Raw genomic sequence first — 26685 nt, 5'->3', positions numbered from 1 at the left:
GTACGCCCACGATTCCAACCCTATTCATGTTCACCAACATCAACCCGGTATTTCTTGCTTCACTCGACGTCTACTCGACCCAGAGGCCATGCTTCTTGTGCCAGCTCTCTAAGCTCTCCGGCCCGTAAAGTTCATAGACTTGTTTTCTGCCCTCCGGAAGGCGAACATAGGCGGGCTTGGAGTCGGTTCGGACGACCGTCTGGAGATGACTAAGTCAGCCATCGCGTAAAGGTAGATGTGGCAGGGTCGAACGTACCATTTCGTCCGCGATGGCCAACTCGGAGTCAATGGCAGAGGCGAACGGGTGGATGAGCTCCGGCCTGAAAGTAGTATCATGTCAGAGGCAAGGTGCAGCGAAGATAGCGCGCATACGCTTACCATTGCTCGTCCCACAGCCAGAGCATGCTCGAGCATTTGTTGCAGAAGTTGCGCTGGGAAGATGCACGATGCTCCTTCGGCGTGTCGCGGTCCATGACTGCTTGATATACGCTGTGCACACGTTATATCATTCACATCGCAAGTGACCTGAGATATGCTACGAGCTCACCTGATAGCTTCCTTTCCCTGAAGAATCTTCAAGGAATCAGCGTGGCCGCCGAGGTTGACGCTCCCGCCATAGCCTCCGCATTTGCGGCAGATCGAGCAGGTGCAGAGCTATGGTGCAAAAGATCGACATCCATCAGAGCAAATCCGAGAAACTGCAAATGCATATCCTACCTGGTATGGGACGGCAGAGCTACTGTTCACTGTGAAGCGGACGGTGCCACAGTGGCAGCTACCCTTGAGTTCGACACCAGGCATGTTGGGAGTGACAGACGTTGCAACGCGAGGGGATGAGGAATGGAATCTGGTGGGCGTGAAGGACGCTCTCGTGGTGGTATAAAGGAAAGAAGGGTCACGAGCGACGGTCGAGACGCCGAACCTCGTCCTCGGCCGTATCTTCCAGAGTCGACCCGCTGACAGCGATATTGACATCACACTGACAGAGATAAGGTCGAGTGGCCGGTCCTTCTCGACGGCGACAACGTCATCCTAAATACTCGAAGACCGGTGGCGAGCGGGCGATGTCGGTCAGCGGGATCCTTAACCGTGTGTTGACTCGGTTCGGATCCGGGAGCTGGAACTTCCTGAATTTAGTGACAAATAGTAAGGCCTTCCGTGGGTCGAGTCAAGAGGATATAGTGACCAATATTTGCGGCGGCGCCGAAGGTTGTGAGAGAGGAGGGCTCGGAAATTCCTTCGAAACTTCGACTGTACGATTGCCAGGATCACATGTGTAGACTGTTGAAGTTGGGTCGATTCGAGAAGCCTGTACAGTAGTCGGCAGTACAGTGGTCGGCAGCTCTGCCTGGGTTCACGGCAAGACAACTTGAAAGAGTAAGCACTTAACGCATAAACACATGTACACCATCACGCTAAATCCCCCAAACCCAGACAACAAACATCATCAACTTGCACAGCGTCGTAACAACTAACTACGTCTCCTCTCTTATACTAGGCGTTTGTGTTCGTATATAGTGTACGTAAAGTCCACTCGATCATGTCCAAGAGTATCGTACCATACGTTAGGTCAAGCAGCGTAAATAAACCTCTAACCCTTGAGCCTGGGCGAACCCACCGACAGGCGATGGGCGAGCACCTCCGACAGGCGAAACAGAAGAACCTCCTCTCGACAGGCGAGCCCGCTCGACAGGCAAAAAACCCCAACAATGACAGGACAAATAAAAGATAGGCGCGTATGGTAGAGGGCGCGATGCAGCAGTGGAAAGCATAGTGGAGAGAGCGATACAAATACAAGATTTGAGACGGAATCGTTGACTGAGGACTTGGTGTTGGTACGGTGGTATCGGATCTTCAAGGGGACTCGGCGGAGAATAGGTGCAGACGCTAGATACGATAGTTAGCCACGGTGCGGTAAGCAGAAAAGTCATCTCACCTCAACTCTGCGCCTCGTCACCCGCGGGCTCACCGCATAAGGACTAGAAAGCGCACGAGCGCGTGCCGGGGTTTCCGGCAGGCTCAAGCGCCGCGGGATGGATGGCGGCGTCTCCGGCCTTGTCGGGAAGGCGTACGAGCACGGAGGGGCACCGTCGTCCGTGCATGCTGATCGCAGCGGGAAGTCGAACGAGGAAGAGAACACATCCTGGTCCTGCTCTTCCTGCAATGAAGGCGACTCAGACCACACTGGTGACCGAGGAGACGGGCTAGGTACAGGAGCCGCGGTCCATGCCGGCAGGAGGCCCACCGGTGCTTGAGACTGTGGCGGCGCTTGGAGCTGGAACGGCACACAGGGAGGCGGCGGTGGGCGGACCATGAGTGAGGTTGGAAGGCGCGGTCGTATGCGCTGCCGAGTGCTGGCCTTCCGCGGTCGTGCTGCGCGCTCCAAAGGTGGGGCTGCAGGTGCGTGAGCTTCGGGTCGTGTGTATAGGGCAGGAGTCGCGATAGATTAGCAAGGTGATGCGCAGGATTTTACTCACTCGTTCGTCCCAGTTTCGTACCGCCGCTTATGACGCGCCACTTTATCGGATAGAACTCACGCTTCCGCTCTTCTTGGCTTTCCTGCGGTGGCGGAGGGGCGGGCTTAGGCGGCAGTGCGAGTGCCGAAGGCTCGGGTGTCGAGACTGGGGAAGGTTCCGAGTGGATGCTGGAAGATGATCAGCCGGAAATTCTACTGATTGCAAGCATTACGAACAATGTACACATATCGCCTCTCGAGCAGCCAGACGCGGACCTGAAGAACATGCATGGGCTCGCTGCAGACAGCGTTAATGCATCATTACGGATAATGCGAGTCACACATACTTTTGTACTTCATGTTCCGCACTTTGCTCGCTGACTGCGGGGCAGGCATACGGACACCGAACTCATCCACAGGGGAAGCGACGGCGACACCCGCGTCGTCATGCTGGTCAAAGTCCAATATCCACGGCATGTCCTCGGAGACTGTTGTAGCCGTTGAAGGCGAGTAGGTGAGAGAACCCATAGACGAGATCGACGAGGCGGGAGTCATCATTTGCGGAGGGGTCATCATGGTGTCAAACAGCGGTACCGCGCAGGAAGCAGGCGGGGTGACGGGGTATGCGACCGGCGAGTACGCCGGAAGGGAGGGGGGAAGAGGAGGGGGAGGAGTAGACCATTGGGGAGGGCTCATAGGTTCTGCGGAAGCCGTCAGATATGTGTAAAGGAGTACAGATCAGTGACGCACCGCCCGACTGCTCGTGCTTGTATTTGCATCGCATTCCGTGCACGCAATGCCCCATTGCGTAGTAGCGACAGTGCCCAGGTCGAACATAAGTGGGGGCCGAGTGGCCGAAATCGCCCTTGGGCGCGGGACGAGGGCTCCCGCCACGAATCCAGTAGTCAAACGGCACGACTGCAGGTGGCCGACCCGGTCAGTACTTTTCAGTCGGTAAAAACGTCAGATGGCACGCACCCTGCCGCCTCTTCTTCCCCTTGAGCCCAGAGTACGCACACATGGTGAGATCCTTTGCCTAGTATCCGCCGATCGTCGTCGACGCGTCCCTTCCCTCGAAAAAGCGCGTTCCGTGCGCTGAAGATGTGTGCCGGTTGAACGCACCCTTGCAGGCAGCCGTATAAGGGGGCGATAACGCGCCTTATATACGCGTGGGGTATCAGACGGCCGGCCGCCCGAGCGAACAATGGACGAATCGCGCGGATGATCTCAGGGTGCGGTACGGCCCCGGATGGTTGGCGCCACGCGTCGTACTTCCCGGTTCCGTGCTCCCGCCGCCCTGACCTGGCGAGATGAGGGTTCCTGCGCACGAGGGACGATGGGCAGCCTTGTCTGGGTTCCCGTGTCTGGCGCGCTGACGACCACAGACGGTCCGAAAACAATAAGCTCGTGCGCCGCCGCGTTCCTTCACATTCGAGGGTCAGTCTTGGTGGCGTACGTCCTGGATGCAATATAGGACGCACCGAGTCTCCTATTGTTCCTACTCACAATGGGGCAATTTGAGATGATGTTGGCGGGGAATGAGTCGCACGGCTCCGTTTAGTATTTGTATGTCGGTCACGCTCTACACGTGCCCAACGCCCCTCCGAAACTCTGCATCTGTTGGCAACGACTACAGTGGGACATTTAATCTCCGTACACACCACCCGAAAAGTCCGTGTACCACAGGCTACGATTGTGGACAGCTTCGATGGCATGATCTCATTCTAGGTAGGAGGAATCCTGGAATTATCAAGTTCACCGTGAACTTGGGCTACCTCACATCTCACTCAATCTCTTCACTAGGGTACCCGGGATGTGGGGGACGTCGCAGTTCCGGCCGGTATTCATCGACCATCGGGCTGCATACCGATCAATCCTTGTCGCCGTGCGCAGCGTAGAGCGGGTTGACGGTCTCGATCGTCGCATCGTTGGCCAAGTGGCACACTTGAGCCACACGAACCTTCAGTCAAGGCATGCAAGGGCGCCATGGAAATAAATACGCGTCGTTAAGTTACAGTGCATTCCGCAGGCTCACGTTGTCCCCAATCCCCAAGCTCTGCGTGGTCTCGCGAAACTGATCGCTTAGAACCCATTCAACTTGTCCACCGCCTTCTTGCCTTCGCCGAGGTCGACGAAGTCAAGTAGGACGAAGCTTGGGTATGTGTTGTCCTCGCTATATGACACGCACTTGTCGGCGGCCGAAACGATGCTGAGGGTGAACGTTAGCTAAGTGAGGTCGGTCAGAGCGAGGTATACATACGAGTCGACACCGTTCGTCGTGGGCGCGTCTTCGGGGTCGCTGTACTTGATGTCGCCAATGTGCTTGTTCAGCGAGTGGTTGATCATATACATGTGGTCCGCCGTCGACTGCTTGTCGCTAGTTCGGTCGATGCTGCAAGGGAAAGAGTCGTCCGTGTAGCCGTAAGGGGTCTCCCAGATCTGGACAATAACCGCGTCAGCTCCCCACTTTTCTGTCTCAACGCAAGTGCCTGACTCACCATGTCGAATTCAGGAAGGATAAAGTCGACCTGGCTGGGATCCGCGTTTGCATCCAAGAACACCACCACGCGTTTCCCGCTGTCGAGCAGCTCGCCCAGAGTCGGCCAGTCGTCCTGCTTAACGGGCAGGCTCGGCGGCACATATGCGAGATCGGTGATGCCCGCGTCGTCGAAAGCGGGCTTCCAGACGTCGGTGAGGGAGACGTCCTCGGGGTTCGTGAAGAGGAGCGTGAGGACCTCGTCGGGGTTCGCGTCGAGCCAGGTCTTGACGGTCTTGAGGTAGTCGACGACTTTGCCGCCGTCAAAGAGAATCTAGGATGTGTGAACAGGGCTGCTATGGCGCAAACTTGGAAGGGCGTACACAGCCTATGAGGTGTCAGAGTATTATCCCTGCTAGCTCAGAGCGAAAGACGTACTAGTATGGCAGAAGTGCAAGTCGTCGCCGTTCATGTGCGATTGCGCCTGGAGGAGGCGCACGCCAGTGTCAAGCTGGGTCGGAATATCGACTTCCTGATCGCGGGCCACTGGAATCAAGGTTGTAAGCGCAAAGGGCCCTAGGTCAGTCTTCTTAAAACTTACATGCCAGAGGATCATCGCTGTACGCAAAGGAGTCGTGCGAGCCCATGAAAGTGACATTCCCGTAAGAACGGTCGCAAAGCTCTGCATGGCCATTGCAAGCCCTGTCCCGACTGCTTATTCGAGCCGTCAGCGCAGCAGTTACGGCGTCTGGCTGGAGCTCACCTCTTGGGAGCCGCCAACACGGAGGGGACGGCGAGCAGCGACGCGAGCGCGGTCAGACCCAGCATAGCAACGACGTGAACAAGTGAAGGGCGAACGAGGGGAGGGCCGCGGCTAGACGACGGCGAGAAGGAAGCAACCTAGGCACATTGCCCGTGCGTCCTTATATACCTGTCTGCGAAGCCCCCTTCGACACACGCGAAGCCCTCATCGCCGCATGCGCTTCATGCCCATGACCATCTGACCTGAGTGCGGTGGGCGTACGTGCCGACAAGGGTTTTACCAAAAGCTGATACACACTGATACCCGGAGTGGTACTGGGGATGCGGCCGTCCCTTTCAAGCACCTTTTTGGAGTACAATAGAGCGCATCAACGTCGCAGATCTCTGGGAGAATAGCCGTCGGCTGGACATGTTTCGACAGCCCTGATCATTTTCAACCAGATATTGCAGACATCGTATATGCAAAGGTCAGCGAAAGTTTCCATTCGAACAAGAAGTGAGGCACAGGTAGCCTGGAATGTAAGTTTGGCGGGATGGAGCAAGTTCAGGAGAAGATGGAAGTTCGAACTCGGAGCTGGCCGCGGTGTCATGATCTGGTGACTCAGTAACGCAGTGTGACGCTTTCCAAACACGGAAATCCTTTTCTTTTCGCTCGCGCTCCCGACTGGGCTGAATGGCCAGCGAAGTCTCCAGACCATAGCCGGCCCCATCGCTGCATTCAAGGATTAAGCATCGCAACGCACAGTAGAGCTTCTATACCGTTTTGCGCAAACGATTATGGTACGCCGACCCCTCCCTAATCTAACTTCCAAGCCGTACTGATCGACAATCATTTAGGCGATATGTACTGAGTGCGGTGGTACAACCATCGACAGCGACGCTGCTGCTGGGAATAGCTTCTGCACGCAGTGCGGGACGGTCGTGGAGGAGAGTCAGATTGTGAACGAGGTCGTGTTTGGCGAGACGTCGACGGGGGCGGCCATGGTTCAGGGCTCCTTTGTTGCTCAGGGTGCCAGTGCGTACTGCAATCAAACTGCCCTTTTCATCTGCTGACATGCGAACTTACAGCTCGAGCCCGCTTAGGAGGACCCTATGGGAACCGGGGGAACGTCGAGTCGCGAGAGCAGACACTTGCCAATGGTGCGTACTTCGATCGCGCATCATTCTTCCCCTTTGACGCTGGCAATAGCGGAGCGTAATATCGCCCAAATAGCAATCGCACTCCATCTATCCGAAGTCGTCCGCTTCGCTGCCTTGCGTCTCTACACTCTCGCCGTCGAGCACAAGTTCACGAAAGGCCGCAAGAGCATGAACGTCGCCGCTGTATGTCTTTATGTCGCATGCCGGCAGAAGGAAACACGACAATACATGCTCATTGACTTCTCTGACATCCTTGAGGTATGCGTCTTCCTGCTTCCCTCTCTGCAAGGCATCATGACTCACATAGCGTAGGTCAATGTCTTCGAGCTCGGCCACATCTACCTTCAACTCGTACAGACCCTCTGTCTCCGCTTACCCCTCGTCGACCCATCGCACTACATCTCCCGCTTCGCTGCCCTTCTCGAGTTCGGCGACGAGACCCAGCGTGTCGCCAACGACGCTGTTCGACTGGTCCAGCGCTTCGACCGCGACTGGATGACTCGCGGACGCCGGCCCGCTGGCATTTGCGGCGCCGCCCTCCTTCTCGCTGCCCGCATGAACAACTTTCGCCGCTCCGTTGAGGAGATCGTCCAGGTCGTCAAGATCGCAGACGTCACGCTCAAGAAACGCCTTGAGGAGTTCAAGAACACGCCCAGCGGCGCGCTTACACTCGCCGACTTCCGCAATGTCTGGCTCGATGAGGAGGTCGACCCTCCAGCTTACACCAAGGGCCGTCAAAAGGAGGAAGCAGCTCGTCTCGCTGCGCAGATGGCGGAGGAAGATGCGGAGGGCGAGGTTGATGCGGAAGCGCAGGGTAAGGACAAGGAAAAGGAGGAGCAGGCGAAAGAGAAGGGGAAGCGTAAAGGGAAACGCAAACGAGAGGCGGACGATGTGGATGGCGAGGGTGAACAGGCTGAACAGTCTGCCTTTGACCCCAATCTCCTTCACGAGGGCATCTTTGCGATTAGTCCTGCCGACGAGCCTGCGTCAGATCCAATCGATCCTCTGCTCGCCGCCAAGGACGTGCCCGTCACTGCGTCAACGTCAACAAATCCTGTTGAAGAGGCTGCTACCACCGCAATAGCGGAGGAAGTATCGAGCTTTCTGCACAGCGACAAGGGCGAGAGACTGAACGAAGCCCTCGAGGCCAATGAGGAGGAGCGGCGTGCCAACATGACCGTCTGCGACGAGCTCCTCGACCTTGATGAGGAGGAGCTCGACCGGTTCATCCTCGGCGAGGAAGAGGTGAAAATCAAAGAACGAGTTTGGGTGGAGCTCAATCGCGATTACTTGGAGGCTCTCGCAGGTGTGTGGTCTGCAGCAGTATCGAATGCTTGTCTTCTGTTTTGCTGAACGGTTGACCAGCCAAAGCCAACGAGACCGAGAAGCCGACCAAAACTCGCAAGGTTCGTACCCCGCTCTCGCCATTTCTTCGACCCACCCCAAATCGCCCGCGGCTGCTCTTGTTGTGCCTTGGTCCTTACCTCCTGTTCAATTGTCTTACTCCTGTTTGCTTTTCGTATAGAAACGCAAGGGCAACAAGCCGCGCGACGCGTCCAACGCGACCGGGGCCACCGCCGCGGAGGCGGCGCGCCACCTCGTCAAGAAGACGGCGAAGTTCAGCAAGCGCATTAACTATGAGGCGTTCGACAGTCTCTTCTTGCCGTACGAGGAGAGCAAGCCGCTGGACGAGAAGGACGATGGGGAGCTGTACCAGTTTGACGACAAGATCGACGATCAGGCCCAGGTGGTCGTCATTCCCGACGAGCCCGGTGGGAAGCTGCCGGCACCTCCACGGCCACAGGAAGAGGTAGGGGAAGCTGACGCGGATGGCGAGTTTGAAGATCTCAGTGACAAGGAGGACGCGCAGGACGCTGGCTGGGAGGAGGGGTACCAGCAGGAAGTGTAATTGTGCATTCTCCGCTTCGTTCAATGCGTGTACTAGCGCCTGTATAGTTTGTATGTTTGTACGTAGTCTCTTATCGTTATGCCTACTATGTTGTACTGTTCTGTCGGATGTAGAGAGCATATAGTTTCCAAAGCTTACCCACTGACCGTCGCTCTATAAATATGGCCTCTCATGACGGTGTTTTCCCGCTGCCGGTGCCCAGAGAATCGATGCTCATTCAGGCCTTTCACGTCACTTCTTCGTAGGGGATCGCTCGCCACAGCACGCCTCCTCACAAAGGCATACGAGTGCCTTGGTCGAGTTGGAAAGTTGTCGAGAACGGACATCGGTGGCCGCGTGATTGCTGAATTGCCAAATGTGTATAAACATCTTTTCACGCGGGAGGCGGGCGAAGGCCTCAGTCTTCTTGCCTTTTACCGCCATGACTATGGACGGGGGCGACTCGTTCGTCCACGAGCCGGACAATTTCGTCCAGTTCCTTCTCCTCCTCCTGCCCGTCCTCCAGGCGCCCCAGAATGCGACCAAGATCCCCACCTATCAGGGCGCGCGAAATTGGGCGACCGATATGATCTTGAAGGATCTCAAGTCGATGGCCGCGCGTATGCACAAGGCGGAGCGGGCGCTGCAGGAGAGGGACAGCGCGAACTCGAACGAGCGCACCGAGCGCGACACCGCCCCGACCCCGGAGCCCCGTCGGCGCACCAATTCCACCCCGCCCACGAAGCCAGACACAGAGGCGCCCGTCGACCCGCCGCCAGAGAAGCGCGAGCGTGTGGTCGAGCAGCCCAACGGCAAGCCCATGAAGCTCGACATCTCCAGCATGCCCGCTGCCCTATCCGAATTGAACGGCGTCTTCAATCGTGGCTACACCGACGCCGCGGGCCAGTCCTTCACCAAGGGCCCCGTCTTCTCCCATTCCGCTCCCCCAACCGTCCAGGCGCTCCCAGAGAGCATTAACTGCCCCACTTGCAACTCCAAGGTCAAGATCCCCGATGGCATAGCCATGATGAATCGCTTCCGTACCGTCGACACCACACCTGCTGGCAGGGATGGCCCTCCGCCCATGGCTCCACTCGGTCCTAACTACGCTGCGCACGCATCACTCCCTCGAGCTCAGGAACTCTCGCTACTGGAAACCCAAGTCATGGAAGTTGCTCGGGTCTGCAAGGCCGTCGCCTCGGGCGATCTTACGCAGCGCATCGATATTCCTGTGCAAGGCGCAACAATGGTTCAGCTCAAGGACATCATTAACACTATGGTGCGTAGTACGCCCAGCGTCTGAAGTGATTTTCTCAACTCGAACACAGGTCGATAAACTCGGTGTCTTCGCTGAAGAGGTCAGCCGCGTTGCTTTAGAAGTCGGCACGGAAGGGTGCGTCTTATTACTCTTTCCGCGTCATCGTTGCTTCGGCTCCACTGGAAACATCCGGACGATTGACAGTGGCTGGACGGTACTCCCTGTGCAGGGCTCCATGCATCGCGCGTGAGGACCGTCTAGCGTTGTCGACGTTTCGGTTGCTGTCTCGTCGCCTGCCGTTGCCCTTACCATGCCTCTGAGGACGTAAAGCTCACATCTCTCGTAGCAAATTGGGTGGTCAAGCCCTGGTCCTCGACGTTGAGGGCACATGGCGCGATCTCACGGCTATCGTCAACAAATTGGCTGCGAACTTGACCTCGCAAGTGCGCTCCATCGCGACAGTGACGAAGGCTGTCGCTTTGGGCGATTTGTCCAAACAAATCGAAGTCGAGGCTAGTGGCGAGATCCTGGACTTGAAGAACACGGTCAACGGAATGGTCATCAGGTACGTCGTCTACTATATTGTTCACCGTATGGCCTCTGACGAGTACTCTTCTTCGCGTCTCCTTGGATCGATCCCGATTGCCTCTTATCCATCCTTCCTCTGCTGATTTGCCGCCTTGGGATGTCTCCCTTGATCCGTCATGTCCACGTTTACGTCTACGCTACCTCCGTCACTACCACGACTCCATTCTCGCGTGTTCAGATTACGGGCACTGGCAGCAGAGGTCACACGAGTAACGTTGGAGGTCGGTTCACAAGGCAAATTGGGTGGTCAGGCGGACGTTCCGGATGTCGAAGGAGTGTGGTACGAGTTGGTGCGAAACGTGAGTAGCGCCATCTTGCTAGTCGGATATCGTCCAGGCCTGACCCGGATACAGGTCAATCGAATGTGTTCATCGTTGACGGATCAAGTGCGATCCATCGCCGTCGTCACGACCGCTGTCGCTGGCGGTGACTTGACCCAGAAGATCTCCATTCAGGTCGAGGGTGAGATGGCGACCTTGAAGGCCACAGTCAACTCCATGGTGGACCAGTTGAGCGCCTTCGCCAGCGAGGTCACGCGAGTGGCTTTGGAGGTCGGCACGCAGGGTATTTTGGGTGGTCAGGCAACCGTCGAAGGCGTACAGGGTACGTGGGCCGATTTGACGCGCAACGTGAACGTATGTCTCGATGCTCTATCTGCCATTGCAATCGTCTCATGCTCTTTCTAGAAAATGGCCTCGAACTTGACCGACCAAGTGCGCTCCATCTCGGAGGTCACGAAGGCCGTCGCGAACGGCGATCTCGGCAAGATGGTCGACGTTAACGTACAGGGCGAGATGCTCGACTTGAAGATGACCGTCAACCAGATGGTGTCCCAGTTGAGTACGCTAGCCAACGAGGTCACGCGTGTCAGTTTGGAAGTCGGTACCGAGGGTATCTTGGGTGGTCAAGCGTCCGTACCGGGAGTTCAGGGCATGTGGGCAGTGAGTCCAAACTTGCGATCCGAGGAGGACGTCCTACTTATAACCTTTCCAAGGTCTTGACGGACAACGTCAACCTGATGGCCATGAACTTGACGAACCAAGTGCGCTCGATCGCCGAGGTCACGAAGGCTGTCGCAGGCGGTGACTTGTCCAAGAAGATCACTGTCGACGTCAAGGGCGAGATACTCGAGTTGAAGGATACTGTCAACGGCATGACTGATTCGTTGAGTCTGTTCGCCGACGAGGTCACGCGAGTCGCCAAGGAGGTCGGAACGGACGGGAAGTTGGGTGGGCAAGCCCGCGTCACGAACGTCGGCGGTACCTGGAAGGCTTTGACGGACAACGTGAACGTGATGGCGGCCAACGTATGTCTGTCGATCCGCTGCACATGTGTGGGCTCTAATCATGTTCTTAGTTGACGCTGCAAGTGCGCACCATCGCAGAGGCAACAGCAGCGGTGTCTGTGGGTGACTTGACGCGCAAGATCCAGGGTGTCTCGGTCTCCGGAGAGATGTTGGCGTTGGTCAACACCATCAACACTATGATTGACCAGTTGTCCATCTTCGCCCGAGAGGTCAAGAAGGTTGCACGTGAAGTCGGTACCGACGGCAAGCTGGGTGTCCAGGCCGAGGTTGGCAACGTCCAGGGTATATGGCAGGAGATCACGTATGTTTGTCGTTATCACCTATACGACTGCAGCTCACGTATCATTCAGGTTGGCTGTCAACACCATGGCCGGCAACTTGACGACCCAGGTCAGAGGCTTCGCGCAGATCTCCCAGGCGGCTATGGACGGCGACTTCACTCGGTTCATCACGGTCGAGGCCAGCGGAGAGATGGACTCGTTGAAGACACAGATCAACTCCATGGTCTTCAACTTGCGCGACTCAATACAGAAGAACACCGCTGCCAGGGAGGCCGCCGAGTTGGCGAACAGGAGTAAGAGCGAGTTCTTGGCCAATATGTCTCACGAGATTCGGTGCGTCTTCTTGTTGTCACGCAAGGTCGCGTCCTCATGCAGCGCAGGACACCGATGAACGGTATCATCGGCATGACGGAACTCACGCTGGATAGCGACTTGAACCGCTCACAACGCGAGTCATTGCTATTGGTCCACAGCTTGGCGCGTTCGCTGCTGTTGATTATCGACGACATCTTGGATATTTCGAAGAGTAAGCATTGCCCTTAAAGCTTGCTGTCCCTTGTGCTTATGCTTTACCCTAGTCGAAGCCGGTCGCATGACCATGGAGGCGGTCTCATACTCGCTGCGCCAGACGGTCTTCGGTATTCTCAAGACCCTCGTCGTGCGCGCGTCGCAGAACAACTTGGACTTGACCTACGACGTCGAGGCAGACATTCCCGATCAGCTCATAGGTGACGCGCTCCGTCTGCGCCAAGTCATCACCAACTTGGTTGGCAACGCCATCAAGTTCACACCGAGCCAGGTGTCTCGCAAGGGCAACGTCGCACTCAGCACAAGATTACTCGCGATGGACGGCGAGCACGTCACGATCGAGTTCTGTGTCCTGGACACCGGTATCGGTATTGCGCAGGACAAGCTCAGCCTCATCTTCGACACGTTCGCCCAGGCGGATGGCTCCACGACAAGGGTAAGCATGTTTGGCGCTTGTTTGAGCTTACTTACTGACTGTCTTGTAGGAGTACGGTGGTACTGGTTTGGGTCTGTCGATCTCGAAGCGCCTCGTCTCCCTCATGCAGGGTGACATGTGGGTGGAGAGTGAGGTGTCGAAGGGCAGCAAGTTCTACTTCACGATCACGACACAAATCAGCCACAGCACCTTGGAGGCGACCTTGACCAAGATGCAGCCGTTCGCGAAGAGGACGATCCTGTACATGAACACCCTCGGCGACAGGTCCAATGTTGCCGAGAAGATCAGGTTGCTGGGCTTGAAGCCGCATGTGGCGACGACCGTTGCACAAGTGGCCAACAAGGACAAGTGCCCGCACGTCGACACCATTATCACCGACTCTCTTGCCATCGTAAGTCGAATCAACTAGAGGCTTGATCACGCTACTAATCATCCCTGCAGACCGAGGGCGTTCGCGAGTACGAGCACTTGCGCTACATACCCATCGTTCTCCTTGGCCCTGAACAACCGAAGCTGAATCGTGAGCCATATAATAGTCGCAGGTACAGACACGTCCACTCACGTAACAGCAGTCAAATGGTGCCTGGACAACAGCATCAGCTCGCAAGTCACTTCGCCAGTATCCGTCCAAGACCTTGCGTCGGCCTTGATAACTGCGCTGGAGTCGAACACGCAGAACCCGGTCTTCACCCCCAACGACATCTCGTTCGACATCCTGCTCGCCGAGGACAACATGGTCAACCAGAAGCTGGCCGTCAAGATCCTCGAGAAGTATGGCAACATGGTCGAGATCGCGGACAATGGGGCTATCGCGGTCGACGCGTTCAAGCGCAGGATTGCTGAGAGCAAGCCATTTGACATCATCCTCGTGCGTCTTCCTTCGCATATAGTTCCTTCTGCGTCTGACAGCTGCTCCAGATGGATGTGTCTATGCCGTTCATGGGCGGTATGGAAGCAACGGAGCTCATCCGTCAGTTCGAGATGCAGGAAGGCTTGATGCCGACGCCCATCATCGCTCTGACGGCTCATGCCAGTATGTCGTTCGCGGTTGGTTCTGAGAGTAAGCGCTTACAGCTTTGTAGTGATTGGTGATCGTGAGAGATGCTTGCGTGCAGGCATGGACGACCATATCACCAGTCAGTGGCCTGCCTCCCCGCTCAACCGCATGACCTGACCGCTTTGCAGAGCCTTTGAGGAGAGGTGATTTGCTGAACGCCATCAGCAAGCTCGCCAGCGAGCGCGCAGCGCAGAAGGCGATGTACCGTCGGCGGAACCCTGCGGCCTACTTGGACCCTTCAGCATTGCGGTCATGAAGTCGTGGTTCCGTCGGACACGTCTAGTTGTGCCAGACCTGTGCCGTACTTTGCTGTCGGGTCTTGCTGGCGCGAGCCATCGCCTCATCCATCATTATTGTAACTCTAGCTCAGCACGCACGCATTGTCTCCTTAGCTCCCTGTTTTCCTTACACGTCTCTCTCATCTCATTTCTAATTCATTTCCTCCTTTGACACTTGTTTCTTCTCGGAGTGAAGGTCTCCTGCTCCGGCGACGAAGTGAGGATTTGCTCGGCTTCATGTAGCCCGGATCTCTCTGCTTTCTTGTGCTTAGCTATCTTCATGTTCTGTACTATTATCCTCACTAGTATATAACTCAAGACGTACCCCACCAGTAGCTGTACTTATGCCTTGTCTAATGTTATTTCTAGCCTGCAGCACTGGCCGGTCCTGGGATAAAAGTAACAGTTCAGAGAAGTACAGTAGATGCGGGCGATCGAAGTTGAACTGCGCGCGTGATGTTCCTCGATCGTCAGTGCCTGTTTGCCTCCCGCAGCCACGAGCGACTCATCGGGTTCGCAGTTGGATAGCCTCCTGGGTATAGCCTCCCGGTCATCTGCTAGCTGCTGCGCGGCGACCCCTTCTTTATAAAGACGTCCGTGAGGGCACGTTCTAGATCTTGCTGTTCTCCGAATACATACACCGCCGGACACTCGTCTCCGCCGCTAGCTTCTTGTTCTTCGCCACCATACCTGCGCTTCCCAACCTCTCTTTCAACATGCCGAGCGTGTCTATTCAACCGTCTGCTATCTCTGTTATGGATGTAACTGGAAAGGCGGAGTACGAGCCCCTCTCGCAGGACGAGAAGCACGAGCACGAGTGCTGCAACGATGTGTCGGCGTCGCAGGCTGGGCCTCACCACAAGAGGTGCCACAATAATCGCTTGAAGCGCATGCTGGTGCCGCTCCTCGTCTCTATCGCGTCTATCATTGGGGTCATGGCCCTGGGCTGCTTCGCTAGCATGCTCCTCGGTGGCGGGCACCACGACATGTCGCACCTCATGAGCAGGCAAACCACGGGGGAAAGCGATAGCGGGAGCACCTTCACCGATCACAAATGTACGTGACTCGCCTTTGGACCTTACTCTACATGCTGACGCGCCTTCCAGACTACCTCACCGTCATATTCGTTGGCCTAGTGGTGGTCATTATCTTGGGGATCATGCTGAGCGCCTGGTGCTGCAAAGGTGCGCAAGCTGTAGCTTGCAGCGCTTCCTCAAGCTGACGTAGAGACAGGCGCCTTCCAGAATCCCCTCTGCTGCCCGTGCTACTTGTGCGCGTGCTGTGGCGGTCTAGGTACGTCGCGTGTACTTCCACTTGAAAATACGACGAGACTGACTATCTTCTCTAGCGTGCTTGGAATGCATCGGATGCGGCCTGTGCGCGGAAGGATTCGAAGAGATGGCATGAGCCTGAGCTGCCTCTTGAGAGACGCCGTACCGTACCCTCCTTCCTTGTGTCTCTTCTCGTTGCTACCCCTCGTTAAGCGGGTCTTTGCTGCAAAGCAATGGACGGTTTGGAATGGTCTTCGCTCCTTATTTATTGTCCTCGTTCGTGTATAAGTACAATACTCTACTTGAAGTGAATTCTTGTCATAGCTTTCGCGGATCGGTACTTCTGAGAACGCAGGCGTTGACAGCGAAAGCGAGTCGGCGCGCGTTGCCATGCTCGTTGCCGGCAACGGCTCCGGCGATCAAGAAACGCAGTTATCTCCGATTGTGCACAATGGCCATTGGGCCACCGGTTGCGGCTTGATCATAGACCATCACCTCCTCTTGTTTTCCGTTTTGACGTCCCTCATTCTTGTTCTTGCCTCTTCCCGTCATTGTTATTTGCACGCCACAATGTTGGCGCTGGACCGCTCGCTCTATCAATCACGACAAACGCACAACATGGCTGCAGTACTAAACGCGCGTAACCATGGCCTGCCCACGCATCCACATCTTTTCCAAGCCCCTTCCTCTATGAGTGGCCGCTCTACTCCACTCCCCAAACGCCAGACGGCAGTTGTCATCAACCGCTTCTTCCTCGAGATGGCCACTACGCAACCCCGCATCGTGTCGCAGGCGACCGTGACGAATAGGCAGACGACGCTGTTCGAGATGCTCGAGAATATGGTTATCGAAGAGCAGTCCCCCCTCCCGGATGGGAACTTCCCGAGCAGCATGAGTGGCCACAGCCGGCGGCCCTCGATCGACTCGGGCATTAGCGTGTGGGAGGATCCATTAGAAGCGACGGGGATAGTGCTCGATCGCGGTGACAGCCACTCGTCCGAAGTCGAACCCGCCATCCCTAGCTCGACCTTGTCCGGACGATTTTCGCCTCGCGCGCTCTCGATGGTCTCGAGATCGTCCTCGTCCAGGACGCTGCGGCCGGCGAAGGAGGAACAAAGGAGCAAGTCTAAGGCCCTCTCGATTGCGTCCTCTTACTCTCAAGACCGATCAGCGGTCGAGGCGGAGGAGCGGTTCGGTGTGGCGTCGGCCCTACCCGTGAGTCTACTACGCCCTATCCCTGGACTCGGAACTCACACTCGCGCAGTCACCGACCTTCAGCGTCGATACGGACATCTACCCCCCTGCACGCGATTACGACGCCATCAGGCACTTCATGGCCAAGCGCATCATCGACTGGAGGGGACTCAAGATGGAGAAGTTTGGGCGCCTCCTCATTGCGGACCAGCTTGTCGTAACGCGCGAGGGCGTCGACTACAACTACCTCGTATACATCTTCGACCGCATCGTCGTCTTCGCCGCCGATAGCAAAACCGGCGGCCGCCTGCGCCAATGCCTGGTCGGGCGGAAATCGTACGATCCGTTCTTCAAGGCCGGCACTCGCTCGACGCCGCTCAAGATGAAAGGCAGCGTGTACATGGCGTGCGTCCTCTCCGCGGTGCCCTTGTCCGACGACAGGGTACCGTGCGAGTGCAAAGCTGGCCGACCTGCTTTTGGTATGTCTGTTGCGCTGCCGTGCTGGGTCCGAAAGCTGACATAGTCATGCAGTCTCGCCCGCCTCTACCTGCTGCAATTCCTTCCCGTTGTCGCTGCAGTTTCTCAATGACGATGGGGAGCCGGAGAAGCTGACGCTGCATCTGCCAACGGAGGAGCTGCGCGAGCGATGGCTGTCTGCCATAGATGCAGCCACCTCTCAGCAGTGCGCGAAGAGCGATGGCTCGCGATGATTATGGGCGTCGTGGGCAATTTGATTATGGGGCGTCTCGGAAAGCCTTATTTATAGTGACGTCGCTGGCAAAGCCTCACATTGAGGTCGACGTCCTCCCGTTACGATTACTTCAACGATTTTGTTACGACCTCTTGACGCCTTTTCATATTTCCTTATGATCTTGAATGTATCAATAGCACTTACTCTACGCGACATATGCATAATTCTCAACATGTATTCAATGGCTTCGAATGCCTTGGGGCCCGCGCCAAGTTCTGGCGCGCAAATGAGAACGAAAAGGATAGATAGACAATGAACATGGTCGCGATTCGAACGCGCAAGGGCTCCCTGCCGAGCCACCACATCCGAGCTATGGGTCACTGTCGCGAGCGCGCCGTCGGGTCAAGGTCACGAACGTCGCCGCTTCCAAGTCGTATCGGCGCCTCTCGCACCACCGAGGGTATGGGCCCCCGGCCGTGGAATACACCACTGGTAGCACTGACTGGAACACTCGTGCTGTCACCACCAAGGATAAGAAGGGTCCCGGGCTCCAACACGCATCCTATCCAGGCCGGCCGACCAAGCAAACCGTCAACCATCCACGGGAACGACGACGAAGCGTCGCTGTCCGCACCGCCGAGGGAGTCGGCCCTCGGTTGTGAACTACACCACTTAGTAGCAGGTCGAGGAGCACCGCGCAACAGGGAGCCTAAGCGCCCCGTTGGTCCCTCCTCGACTTACCGATGACGGCGGTCGCCCACGACCCCGAGGGCAAAGGGCGACCTGGCTTCTGGAGGAAAAAAAATCAAAGAGACCTCTACCTTATATACGTGAACTTGCACAGCTCGCCGAGTGTACAGCAGCGCGGAAAGCCTTGCAGTTCAGAAATCATGAGATGATGACGGACCTTGCGACGGGATCGAGCGCTAGATTGTTTTCCTGTATTTGTGCTAGTGTGCCCAAGGGGTAGTTTCACGTGCCTAGTACGCGATCACGCGCGAAGACGCGCTTGCGGACGCTTTTTTAAAGCCAATTTCAAGCCAAAGTCCGCCTCTGGGCCTTTGGAGGTCTCACACATTATCCGCCGCCGCCTGAAGTGGACATGTGCTGCTGTAGAACGACCTGCTTAGGCGAGGTGTAGAGGGTCCAGTATAAGAATGGGATGGACGGAGGGCACTCACCAGAAGCCAGGTCGCCTCAACCCCCCGGGAACGGGGCGACCGCCGTCACCGGTAAGTCGAGGAGGGGCCAACGGGGCGCTCAGGCTCCCTGTTGCGCAGTGCTCTTCGACCTGCTACCAAGTGGTGTAGTCCACATCCGAGGTTCCATCCCTCGGCGGTGCGGTTAGGGACGTTACGCGTTGTGCTCGACACGATGCGAAGTCGCTTCCGCGGAAGGCTGACGGTTTGCTTGGTCGGCCGGCCTGGATAGGATGCGTGTTGAAGCCCGGGACCCTTCTCATCCTCGGTGGTGACAGCACGAGTGTTCCAGTCAGTGCTACCAGTGGTGTAGTCCACGATCGGAGGCTCATACCCTCGGTGGTGCGAGAGGCGTCGATATGGCTTGGAAGTCAGCTGCGGCCCACGACCTTGCTGACGGCGCACTCGCGACAATGACCCATATACGAGGATGTGGCGCTCGGTGGGAGCCTTTGCGCGTTCGACTCGCGGCCACGTTCATCTTGTTGTAGTATTCCGTTGTAGTTTTGAGCAATCGAAGCGGCTGAGGCATATCAGCGTCTTTCGCCACCATGCCAGGATTGGCGAAACAGACGCTTGTCAGCTTCGAGGAAACAGAGCCGACGCGGTTGAGCCCTTCAGCTGAGACCAAAGGTTTGGATAAGTGCGTTTCTTGGGCATAGACCCGCAGAGAAGGAAGCGCTTCTGGTCGAGAAGGTCATTGTCGAGAAGAACGCGAAGGACTCGAGGCGCTCGTCGACATCGGGGCAGCGGGCTATGCGGGCCGGAGCTGTCAACACGCGTACATACCTACTTGATGCGGTCGCCGCGTCGCGTCTCCGTTGTTCTACTTTTCTCCTTCACACAAAACTTCTCGTCGCGTTGAGGCGCCGACTTTTGCAGCGTCTGGCGTGGGCTCGGAGCTTTGGAGACTGGTGTGCAATTAGGGCATAGGACAGGTCAACGAAGAAGAGCGCCACGACGCACGCGAGCGCCGACCGGGACGTACCTTTGCAGCGTGTTGATCGCCCAAGCACAACCGCGTTCGCAGCACATATCCACGCGTCGGGCACAATCAACCTCCCGGAGACCTAGAAGGGCGCTAGAGAATTCACTAGCGGGAACACAAGCACCAGCACGATGGCGACCGAAACGGAGAACTGGGACGACGACTTCGAGTTCGGCGGCCAGAAAACGAGCCGGGAGCTGGACAGGGATGGCGCGGCGCCAGAAGGCATCAAGGAGGATCGATCTCGGCCGACACACGTCTCGCACGGCGATGGTGAGGGCGAGAACTGGGACGCGGACTTCGAAGACGAGCCTATGGGTAGTCAAGAGCCCACGCGCTTTCCTCAGACCATCCCAGACACGATCCCCAACAGCGTGCAGTTATCACCGAAGCGTCCGCGCGAGGAAGACTACGACTCGGAGGACGACGACGAGGCAGAGTTTGGCGCACACGGCGAAGAAGAGGACAAGACCGTCACCGCACGCAGTAGACGACCACTTGCTCAAGAGAGACCTCCAGTGCCCGAAAGTACGTCGTAAGATGATTGTACATTGTACTTCGACTGACAAGTGTTGCTCCTCTAGTCCCGCGCGAGATGCTTGGCCTCCAAATACCTCATCTACCCTCTGCGTACAGCGCCGATGCGCCCCAACCACACCCTAGATCTCCCACTGCTTCCGTGTTCTCTGTCCCTGCGCCCAGCATACAGTCCAGCGCAGATAGCACGGCGCACATGCTCGGCCGGACGGTCAGCGGAGACTCGCGCTTTGACCGTTCACACCCGCACGTTAGGTCGGGTCATCGGTTGGAGAACCTGCCCCCCAGTCCACCCATTCACAAGGAGCGGGAGAGGCGGAGGCTTAGGAAGAAGAGCAGACCTACACCGGTCAACGAGATGAATGGTTAGTGCTGTTGTCGATGTTATCCTTCTCTCGTTGTTGATTTCCTTGTTAGCCGCTGGCCCGTCCTCTCAGCCTTCCGAATATCCATTCGCGAGGTCATCCGAGGACGCGCATATGCAGCTGGATGAGGGCGATGTGTTCACGGACCCGCCAACTCGACCATCTATGCGTGCTCGAACACCGTCCCACAGCAGCTCACGACCACGCACACCAAATGAGCGTCCCCGTACCTCTTCAAGGACATCCTCCCGACCCCCCTCTACTACCTCATCGAGGCCCCGAACACCATCGCACGCGTCCAGGGCACGCACACCACCAAATGCGATGCCTGTCCCGCTGCACAAGAAAGCTTCGCAGGCCGCTATTGCCGTGCCGCAGATGCCGCAGACGCCTCCTTCCGGCGTCGGCTCGCCCACCGGCGGCAGCCTGCTCAGCCGCATGAGCAGTGTGAAGAAAAAGTGGGACGCGGCGCGCAGGACCAAGCGCGGGAGCGTCACGCCGTCCGAGGTCGCGGATATCGCGGGGCACGACGACCGCCGGCGGAGCATCGACAGCCGCCGTAGCCTGAGCGAGGACGAGAGCCGCCGGGGCAGCATCGACTCGCGCACATCGAACGAGCGGCACCGGAGGCGGCAGAGCGTCGACCCCGCGATGCTCGCAGGAGGCAGCAGGAAAGCGCACCGCAAGAGCGGCAAGTCGATGGACTGGCGGTTGGGAATGCGCAAGCACAGGGCGGTGCGGGACGTGGTGACGAGCGACGATGGATTGAGCATGGACGAGGACGACAACGAGCAGACGCCGCGGCCGCAGAGCACGACGTCGATCGACTTTGAAGGGCTGCCGCCGATTCCGCCGGTGCCTGCAATCCAGTACGACTTTGACGCGAGCAAGTACGGGCACCATAACAACTCGTGCTCGTCGTTGGGGTCGTCGATGTCGTCGCCGCAGATGCGGAGGGCGTCACTGAACCCTTCGCCGACGCCGCATGGGAGGCAGTAAGTGTTTATATTCACTAGCTGTGACATATGCTCATGATGACACGCAGTCATTCCCGATCACCGACACCTCTCAGCCGCGGGTCCTCGCCCGTGCCACCGCTTCCTGAGCATCCCGAGAGCAGCAGCAATGCCAATGGCAAGGACAAGGCTCCTGCAAAGCTCGTCAAGCGCAAGTCCATGGGCTTCGTGCAGCTCCGGAAGTCAACCCGGCCTCTGAATAGCAGTGTCGAGGACGTGGCTGGTAAGCTCCACCCGCCCTCGGAATCCCAACTCCTACTCAACATAAGCAGAGGACTCCGCTGGCGAGGGCCCCTCGGGCAGTCAAGGGGAGCTCGATACCCCGATTGCGCCCACCCGCATGTCCAACTTCGTCCGTCGAATATCGTTCGGGTCGAAAGGTCCTGCGCCGGGCGGCGTCGCCAACTTATTGAACACTGCGCCCAAGCAGCACAAGCGGACGAAGAGCGGCGGGCTGCTTCCACCGGTCGAATTGCATACGCCGCCGCTGCCATCGCCTCTTGGGCTAAGCCCCGTTGAGCCGAGCCCCCTATCCACGCCGCGAGGCCCACAAGCTGTCAAGGGCGCGGCGAGTAGACCAGCTGGTATGTGGTGCCTGGTTTACCTCGCTGAGAGCATGTAGCTAATAATGTCTCGCAGGTTCCACCACCGCCAACCGCGCTGTCGGCTCCGGGTCGATACATTCCAGCCTGGGACGCGCCTCTCCCTTCAGCTCACCTTACGCGTCGGGAGGGTCGGGGTTTGGGTCCGGGCGCGGAGAGCATTCGGGAAGCTCAGGAAGACCCGGAACCCAGCTCATCCAAGCGTATAGTGCCACTGGCCTCTCGCATACCGTCAGTGATGCTGGTGGGTTTTGTGGTCGGAGTTGTCTGTTCGCTAGGGCTAACTGGTACTATTTTAGGTACTTCGCGCCCGTCTGCGAACATGCGGCGAAACTCGTTGAGTGATCTCAATATGCGGCGCAACACGTCGTCGGGTGGTGGGCTGAGGATACCGGCTCGGATCAGCCAGGCGCAACAGGGTCTGAGGCGAGACTTGGGGTTGGTGAGGGAGTTTGCTGGAAGTGTGAATGGTATGTGGCACCATTGAAGTCTGCCTGTCCAACTTGTTGACTTGCTATGCTTCACAGAAATCCGCGAGCTCCGCGACACGTACAACGTCCTGGTCAGCCGCGTCAGCGGAATGCTGGATGAGATGCGCCTCGAGGAGCCCACCGCTCAGCCTCCCGCTACCTCTCCGACCAAAGCTGAGCACTCGCCTACGGAGGCGCCTAAGCGCGGACGGCCGAGTCAGGATAGCAAGCGCAAGAGCAAGGACAGCAGGCGAGAGAGTATCGATCGCAGGCGGAGTAAGGACGGCACTCCCACTACGCCCGTCAAGAGTCGGACGCCACGATCGCCTTTTGGTCGAAGGTCGAGAAGCGGCACGGCGTCTTCGTCGAATGCGCCATCGCTTCCCAGTTCGTCATCGCAGCCTTCCTCGTCCGCTAACTCTTCGATCACGCCTTCGTCCGATGTCTCGACGCCGATTACCTCGCCATTACCCCCTGGGACTGATCCGACGACGCCGTTGGCAAAGTTTTCGTCGCGGTTTGCGTCAATCAACAATCGATATATGCTTGCTTGGGAATGCGCAGACTTGCTCATCGAGCTGGGTGGGGGTGCGCCTCCCGCTGTTGCGGGTGTGGCCGTGAGCCCGAGCACCGGTAAGTGTCGTGAAGTGCTAGCAAAGAACTGCATTGCTGACGGACTGGTCCCAGAATCACACCCGAAACCCACTCGTGATGCGTCCGACCAAACTGTTACCAGCGCCACCACATCGACGAGCGACATGTTGCCGCCTCCCCCCAAGACGACTCGGGATCGAGGCGATAGCGAACCCGGCACCCGCAGTCATCTAGAGAAGTCGACGTCTGCACCAGCTCAGGTCGGCCGGACGCGTGCGATCACGCTCACGGACGGCGAAAGCCCTATGGTCGGTCCTGGCGAGGGACCAACCTTGCCGAGCTCTGCTTCAGGGGGAAGGGCGTCGACGGTCGGTCGCGGCGGAGGCGATCTCACCCAACGGCAGTTGACGCTCTTGCGGGATATGCTCACCTCGCCAACGACGCATCTGCAACAACGAGTAAGTTTGCCTTCTTGACGGTCTTCAGGGTGTCTTACGTCGCATTCAGGCATCGTCCAGCACGTCCATGCGCCCCTCGGAGAGCCAACGCGACAGTCCTTTGCACGTTCCTGCTCATCTGCCATCCGAGGATTCGGGGGTAAGTCTCGCGACTTTCCAGACAGTCCGTCATTGCTAACGATGCCTCCGCAGCGGACCGTTGTGCCGCATGACTCCTCAGCGCATCAACATGGCAAGCGCGACGCTAACGATCCGGCAGTCAACCGGGAATGGACTTGGGACAACTACACGATAGGAGGACCTGCCGGACATCCGTCAACTGCGCGAGACGACGCAGCTGGTTTGGCTAGTGCGAGCTCCTTGGCGCTGCCCCCAGAAGTAACCTTCGGTGAGTCGAGCTCCCCTGCATTGTGTCCCTTGTGCTCATGTCCTATAGAAACCAATCCTGAAGTCCGGCGTAAGCGTGCCTCGCGCATTGGCGGCCTGGGCATGGCAGGCCTGCGTGACATGCTCCGCGCTCTGAAGCGTGGGACAGTCGATCCCGCTCTCGCAGGAGAGTCGTCCAGCAGCCTCAGCACTACGACATCGCAACCTGCACACTCACAACCCGGCATACGAAAGCGGGCCAGCCGCAATGCCACCCTCAACGCAGCTGGTCTGCCTACTCCCAAAGGTTGGTCTTGCATTACTTACCTATCCGCCGTTATGAATGCCATCGTATAGGCACAGTGTCCACCGCGAGCGGCATCACCGTTGGAAGGCGTCGCGCGAAGACATCGACGGGCCCTCCGGAGAGCATCAACTCTTCCGGAAGAGATACCCCTTACAGCCGCTCCGAAACACCCTATAACCATTCAGAAAACCACGCGACCGCCAGCCGGGCGCACTTCGAGGTTCCCGCCACGCCTTCGAAGTCGAGCCGGGACCCGTACGTGCACTCGAACAGCTCAAAAATCACATCAAAATTCAGCTTCCATGGGAACCCAAGCAGCTTGGGCGTCAGCGGTGGTGGCAAGTCGAGTCCGCGGCGACCCAGCTTGGCGAGCATCTTCCGCATCGGCGGTAAGAGTGAGAAGAACGAGGGGAGGGAGGAGGCGCAGGAGAGCTCGGGCAAGCCGAGCAAGTCGGCCTTGAAGGAAGGCGCGAAGAGCCCTCGGGGCAGCAGGCTTCGCGTGAAGAGGCGGCCAAAGAATAAGGATGTACCCTTGCCTCTTCCTGGCTCAGGTAGTGGTTCAGCTTCTCCTGCACTAGGCAGCAGCGGCGCGGAGGACGACTACGATAGGAATGGCAACAGATCCATGTCGACCTCTGCGCATGGGTCGGGACACGGGGTCGAGGGCAGTTCTTCGACTGTCGACGATGATGAGGACGAGGATTGGGATCGTATGGACGTGGACTTCGACATTCCCACCGCCGACTCGCGGGTCTCTTTGGGCATGGGGCAACCGTCCACATCAGTCGGTGCGCTGCTCGCATCCTAATTGCATCGACCTTTTTCTCATCGTATCTACAGGCCTCAACTCGCCCCATAGCTCCGCCGAACGTCCTCACAAGGCATCATCAGGAGCAGAGACTGTCAGGGCATCCCACAACCCTGAGCGCGGTCGCTCACCGTACTCTCAGATGAGCCCACGTGCTATGGTCCGAAGTTCGAGTGGCCGTAGCGTCTCCGGGCCCTCCGCACCTGGGAGCAGTTCCAGCCTGTTCGACCGGCCGACACGGCTGTCGAACGTGGAGGAAGACCACGCGAAGGGCGAGGACATCCGCGAGCGCAAGGGCTCCGACAGGGAATCCCCCATCGACCGCCGGGGTCCCCCGCTACGCATCGTGCCCACCCACAAGAACGGCTCTGTTCGCTCGATGCCCGCCGGCCCTGGACCGTGGAACACCGGCACGTTCTCGCCAGAGCCTGGCGCATCCTGGAAAGTCGAGGATTCCATCGACCCCCTTCAGCCCCTGCCGGAACCGCCGCGTCTGGCGATGACGCCCGAGAATATCAAGCCGCTGCTGGAGAATTCGCGGGAGATCAAGCTGCGCCTGGCAGACTGCATCGAGGAGGTGCGCGAGCTGCTCGCCGGCAAGGAATTCAAGGAGCTGCGCAAGGCAGCTTCCGGCGACATGGTAGGTGTTGCCGTCTGACGGGATTGAGGTGCGAGAACTCTGCCCGCCCTCCCGTCTGTGCGTTACCTACCCTCTGTTGTCTCTTGTCTTGCTTTGTCGTCTTGCACAAAAGCTTTCGGTGCGTGTTTCGATCTTCCACGTGTTGTCGTTGGTACTGACGGCTGCTGCAGATCGCATATCGTTATATTCAAATCGGATCTAACCCTTCCTCGTAATGCCTCCTATACCCGAGCGTGTACACACCTCGTCGCATGCAGTAATGCCCTCTCCCATGACTCCCCACGTACGATAGGTCTCGCTGCTTTCGTGCAAACGCTATCGACCTACTCATACTCATGTACTGCGTCTTCTATCTACTCACTTTTTCCTCTTGTCGTCTACGTCCCTCGTCTTTTGGTCCCTTCCACACACATCCTGACCTCTTCCTCACGCACTGTACCTAGTACATATTCACGACTATCGGATCATTGACTCTCCTTTGCTCGCCGTTCTATCTCCCCGTCGAAATCGCATTGCTTTTGTGTATTATCTTAACATTGTGACAGTGAGACGTGTCTCTACGACTCGCCTTGGAAAGCATAGCTGCAGGTCATAAGTGCGTGAGCGGCCCTCCCCCTCTCCCCCGCATGCTGCATAACTTCGGTATAAAACTTCGGTATAAACGACTTCGACAACGACTGCGCCCTACAGGCAGAAGGACAGTAAGAATCATTGACTTGCCTACAC

General features: G+C 57.6%; 9 protein-coding genes across 9 annotated transcripts; 4 read left to right on the top strand and 5 right to left on the bottom strand.

The window, feature by feature from the left end:
- Positions 1 to 70: 70 nt before the first annotated feature.
- Positions 71 to 801, bottom strand: SCHCODRAFT_02702069 (uncharacterized protein; the record flags this gene model as incomplete). Its single annotated transcript, XM_003031386.1, has 5 exons — positions 71 to 199; positions 257 to 320; positions 379 to 489; positions 548 to 654; positions 718 to 801. The coding sequence occupies 5 exons, from the start codon at positions 799 to 801 to the stop codon at positions 71 to 73; spliced, it is 495 nt and encodes a 164-aa protein (XP_003031432.1).
- Positions 802 to 1854: 1053 nt separating this feature from the next.
- On the bottom strand, positions 1855 to 2314 carry SCHCODRAFT_02668628 (uncharacterized protein; the record flags this gene model as incomplete). Its single annotated transcript, XM_003031387.2, has 2 exons — positions 1855 to 1887; positions 1937 to 2314. The coding sequence occupies 2 exons, from the start codon at positions 2312 to 2314 to the stop codon at positions 1855 to 1857; spliced, it is 411 nt and encodes a 136-aa protein (XP_003031433.1).
- Positions 2315 to 2581: 267 nt separating this feature from the next.
- SCHCODRAFT_02506521 (uncharacterized protein) lies at positions 2582 to 3476 on the bottom strand (the record flags this gene model as incomplete). Its single annotated transcript, XM_050343177.1, has 5 exons — positions 2582 to 2644; positions 2689 to 2753; positions 2803 to 3156; positions 3206 to 3373; positions 3434 to 3476. The coding sequence occupies 5 exons, from the start codon at positions 3474 to 3476 to the stop codon at positions 2582 to 2584; spliced, it is 693 nt and encodes a 230-aa protein (XP_050199572.1).
- An 860-nt stretch (positions 3477 to 4336) lies between these two features.
- SCHCODRAFT_02628532 (PLC-like phosphodiesterase) lies at positions 4337 to 5961 on the bottom strand. Its single transcript, XM_003031388.2, has 7 exons — positions 5695 to 5961; positions 5533 to 5642; positions 5370 to 5477; positions 5315 to 5319; positions 4954 to 5265; positions 4716 to 4894; positions 4337 to 4664 (listed from the first exon to the last, which is right to left on the bottom strand). Exons 1-7 carry the CDS (start codon positions 5757 to 5759, stop codon positions 4538 to 4540), a joined length of 906 nt encoding a protein of 301 aa, XP_003031434.1. The 5' UTR covers positions 5760 to 5961; the 3' UTR covers positions 4337 to 4537.
- Positions 5962 to 6332: 371 nt separating this feature from the next.
- Positions 6333 to 8923, top strand: SCHCODRAFT_02628528 (cyclin-like protein). Its single transcript, XM_050345476.1, has 7 exons — positions 6333 to 6473; positions 6531 to 6708; positions 6762 to 6833; positions 6883 to 7091; positions 7146 to 8139; positions 8199 to 8239; positions 8359 to 8923. Exons 1-7 carry the CDS (start codon positions 6471 to 6473, stop codon positions 8740 to 8742), a joined length of 1881 nt encoding a protein of 626 aa, XP_050199571.1. The 5' UTR covers positions 6333 to 6470; the 3' UTR covers positions 8743 to 8923.
- Positions 8924 to 9124: 201 nt separating this feature from the next.
- On the top strand, positions 9125 to 14828 carry SCHCODRAFT_02628525 (two-component histidine kinase Le.nik1-like protein). Its single transcript, XM_003030970.2, has 17 exons — positions 9125 to 10000; positions 10050 to 10114; positions 10326 to 10544; positions 10746 to 10866; positions 10921 to 11202; positions 11254 to 11508; positions 11562 to 11873; positions 11924 to 12174; positions 12224 to 12487; positions 12535 to 12680; positions 12733 to 13118; positions 13168 to 13509; positions 13560 to 13638; positions 13691 to 13986; positions 14037 to 14151; positions 14201 to 14254; positions 14304 to 14828. The coding sequence occupies exons 1-17, from the start codon at positions 9164 to 9166 to the stop codon at positions 14429 to 14431; spliced, it is 4152 nt and encodes a 1383-aa protein (XP_003031016.2). The 5' UTR covers positions 9125 to 9163; the 3' UTR covers positions 14432 to 14828.
- Positions 14829 to 15169: 341 nt separating this feature from the next.
- On the top strand, positions 15170 to 17628 carry SCHCODRAFT_01033114 (uncharacterized protein; the record flags this gene model as incomplete). The annotated part of the gene is made up of 7 exons (XM_003030971.1): positions 15170 to 15509; positions 15560 to 15637; positions 15698 to 15746; positions 15802 to 15829; positions 16049 to 16939; positions 16989 to 17397; positions 17450 to 17628. 7 exons carry the CDS (start codon positions 15170 to 15172, stop codon positions 17626 to 17628), a joined length of 1974 nt encoding a protein of 657 aa, XP_003031017.1.
- A 1049-nt stretch (positions 17629 to 18677) lies between these two features.
- SCHCODRAFT_02313703 (uncharacterized protein) lies at positions 18678 to 19434 on the bottom strand. The gene is made up of 4 exons (XM_050342345.1): positions 19383 to 19434; positions 19143 to 19331; positions 18791 to 19072; positions 18678 to 18731 (listed from the first exon to the last, which is right to left on the bottom strand). Exons 2-3 carry the CDS (start codon positions 19287 to 19289, stop codon positions 18836 to 18838), a joined length of 384 nt encoding a protein of 127 aa, XP_050199570.1. The 5' UTR covers positions 19290 to 19331; positions 19383 to 19434; the 3' UTR covers positions 18678 to 18731; positions 18791 to 18835.
- A 203-nt stretch (positions 19435 to 19637) lies between these two features.
- SCHCODRAFT_02628519 (uncharacterized protein) lies at positions 19638 to 26470 on the top strand. The gene is made up of 15 exons (XM_050345475.1): positions 19638 to 20324; positions 20381 to 20698; positions 20751 to 21693; positions 21744 to 21937; positions 21987 to 22298; positions 22354 to 22560; positions 22616 to 22786; positions 22844 to 23419; positions 23474 to 23838; positions 23888 to 23977; positions 24031 to 24226; positions 24275 to 24511; positions 24562 to 25299; positions 25352 to 26077; positions 26130 to 26470. Exons 1-14 carry the CDS (start codon positions 19928 to 19930, stop codon positions 25975 to 25977), a joined length of 5370 nt encoding a protein of 1789 aa, XP_050199569.1. The 5' UTR covers positions 19638 to 19927; the 3' UTR covers positions 25978 to 26077; positions 26130 to 26470.
- Positions 26471 to 26685: the final 215 nt, after the last annotated feature.

This window comes from Schizophyllum commune (assembly GCF_000143185.2).
Source record: "Schizophyllum commune H4-8 unplaced genomic scaffold SCHCOscaffold_7, whole genome shotgun sequence".
NCBI classification, from domain to species: domain Eukaryota; kingdom Fungi; phylum Basidiomycota; class Agaricomycetes; order Agaricales; family Schizophyllaceae; genus Schizophyllum; species Schizophyllum commune.
The sequence above is the reverse complement of the archived record's forward strand: the minus strand, read 5'-3'. Positions and strand labels throughout refer to the sequence as shown.

What these genes read in the sequence shown, in the direction of transcription:
- SCHCODRAFT_02628519 (XM_050345475.1), top strand. Translation starts at nt 19,928, where the DNA reads ATGGCGACCGAAACGGAGAACTGGGACGACGACTTCGAGTTCGGCGGC. An exon ending in CCGACGCCGCATGGGAGGCA is followed by an intron (nt 21,694 to 21,743) that starts GTAAGTGTTTAT and finishes GATGACACGCAG; the next exon opens with TCATTCCCGATCACCGACAC. An exon ending in CAGTGTCGAGGACGTGGCTG is followed by an intron (nt 21,938 to 21,986) that starts GTAAGCTCCACC and finishes CAACATAAGCAG; the next exon opens with AGGACTCCGCTGGCGAGGGC.
- SCHCODRAFT_02628528 (XM_050345476.1), top strand. An exon ending in AGAGCAGACACTTGCCAATG is followed by an intron (nt 6,834 to 6,882) that starts GTGCGTACTTCG and finishes CGCTGGCAATAG; the next exon opens with CGGAGCGTAATATCGCCCAA. An exon ending in AGCCGACCAAAACTCGCAAG is followed by an intron (nt 8,240 to 8,358) that starts GTTCGTACCCCG and finishes CTTTTCGTATAG; the next exon opens with AAACGCAAGGGCAACAAGCC.
- SCHCODRAFT_02313703 (XM_050342345.1), bottom strand. Translation starts at nt 19,289, where the DNA reads ATGAACGTGGCCGCGAGTCGAACGCGCAAAGGCTCCCACCGAGCGCCA. An exon ending in CGCCTCTCGCACCACCGAGG is followed by an intron (nt 19,073 to 19,142) that starts GTATGAGCCTCC and finishes GTCACCACCGAG; the next exon opens with GATGAGAAGGGTCCCGGGCT.
- SCHCODRAFT_02628532 (XM_003031388.2), bottom strand. Translation starts at nt 5,759, where the DNA reads ATGCTGGGTCTGACCGCGCTCGCGTCGCTGCTCGCCGTCCCCTCCGTG. An exon ending in GTGTTGGCGGCTCCCAAGAG is followed by an intron (nt 5,643 to 5,694) that starts GTGAGCTCCAGC and finishes TCGAATAAGCAG; the next exon opens with TCGGGACAGGGCTTGCAATG. An exon ending in ACGACGAACGGTGTCGACTC is followed by an intron (nt 4,665 to 4,715) that starts GTATGTATACCT and finishes GTTCACCCTCAG; the next exon opens with CATCGTTTCGGCCGCCGACA.
- SCHCODRAFT_02628525 (XM_003030970.2), top strand. Translation starts at nt 9,164, where the DNA reads ATGACTATGGACGGGGGCGACTCGTTCGTCCACGAGCCGGACAATTTC. An exon ending in AATATGTCTCACGAGATTCG is followed by an intron (nt 12,488 to 12,534) that starts GTGCGTCTTCTT and finishes CATGCAGCGCAG; the next exon opens with GACACCGATGAACGGTATCA. An exon ending in AGCCATTTGACATCATCCTC is followed by an intron (nt 13,987 to 14,036) that starts GTGCGTCTTCCT and finishes CAGCTGCTCCAG; the next exon opens with ATGGATGTGTCTATGCCGTT.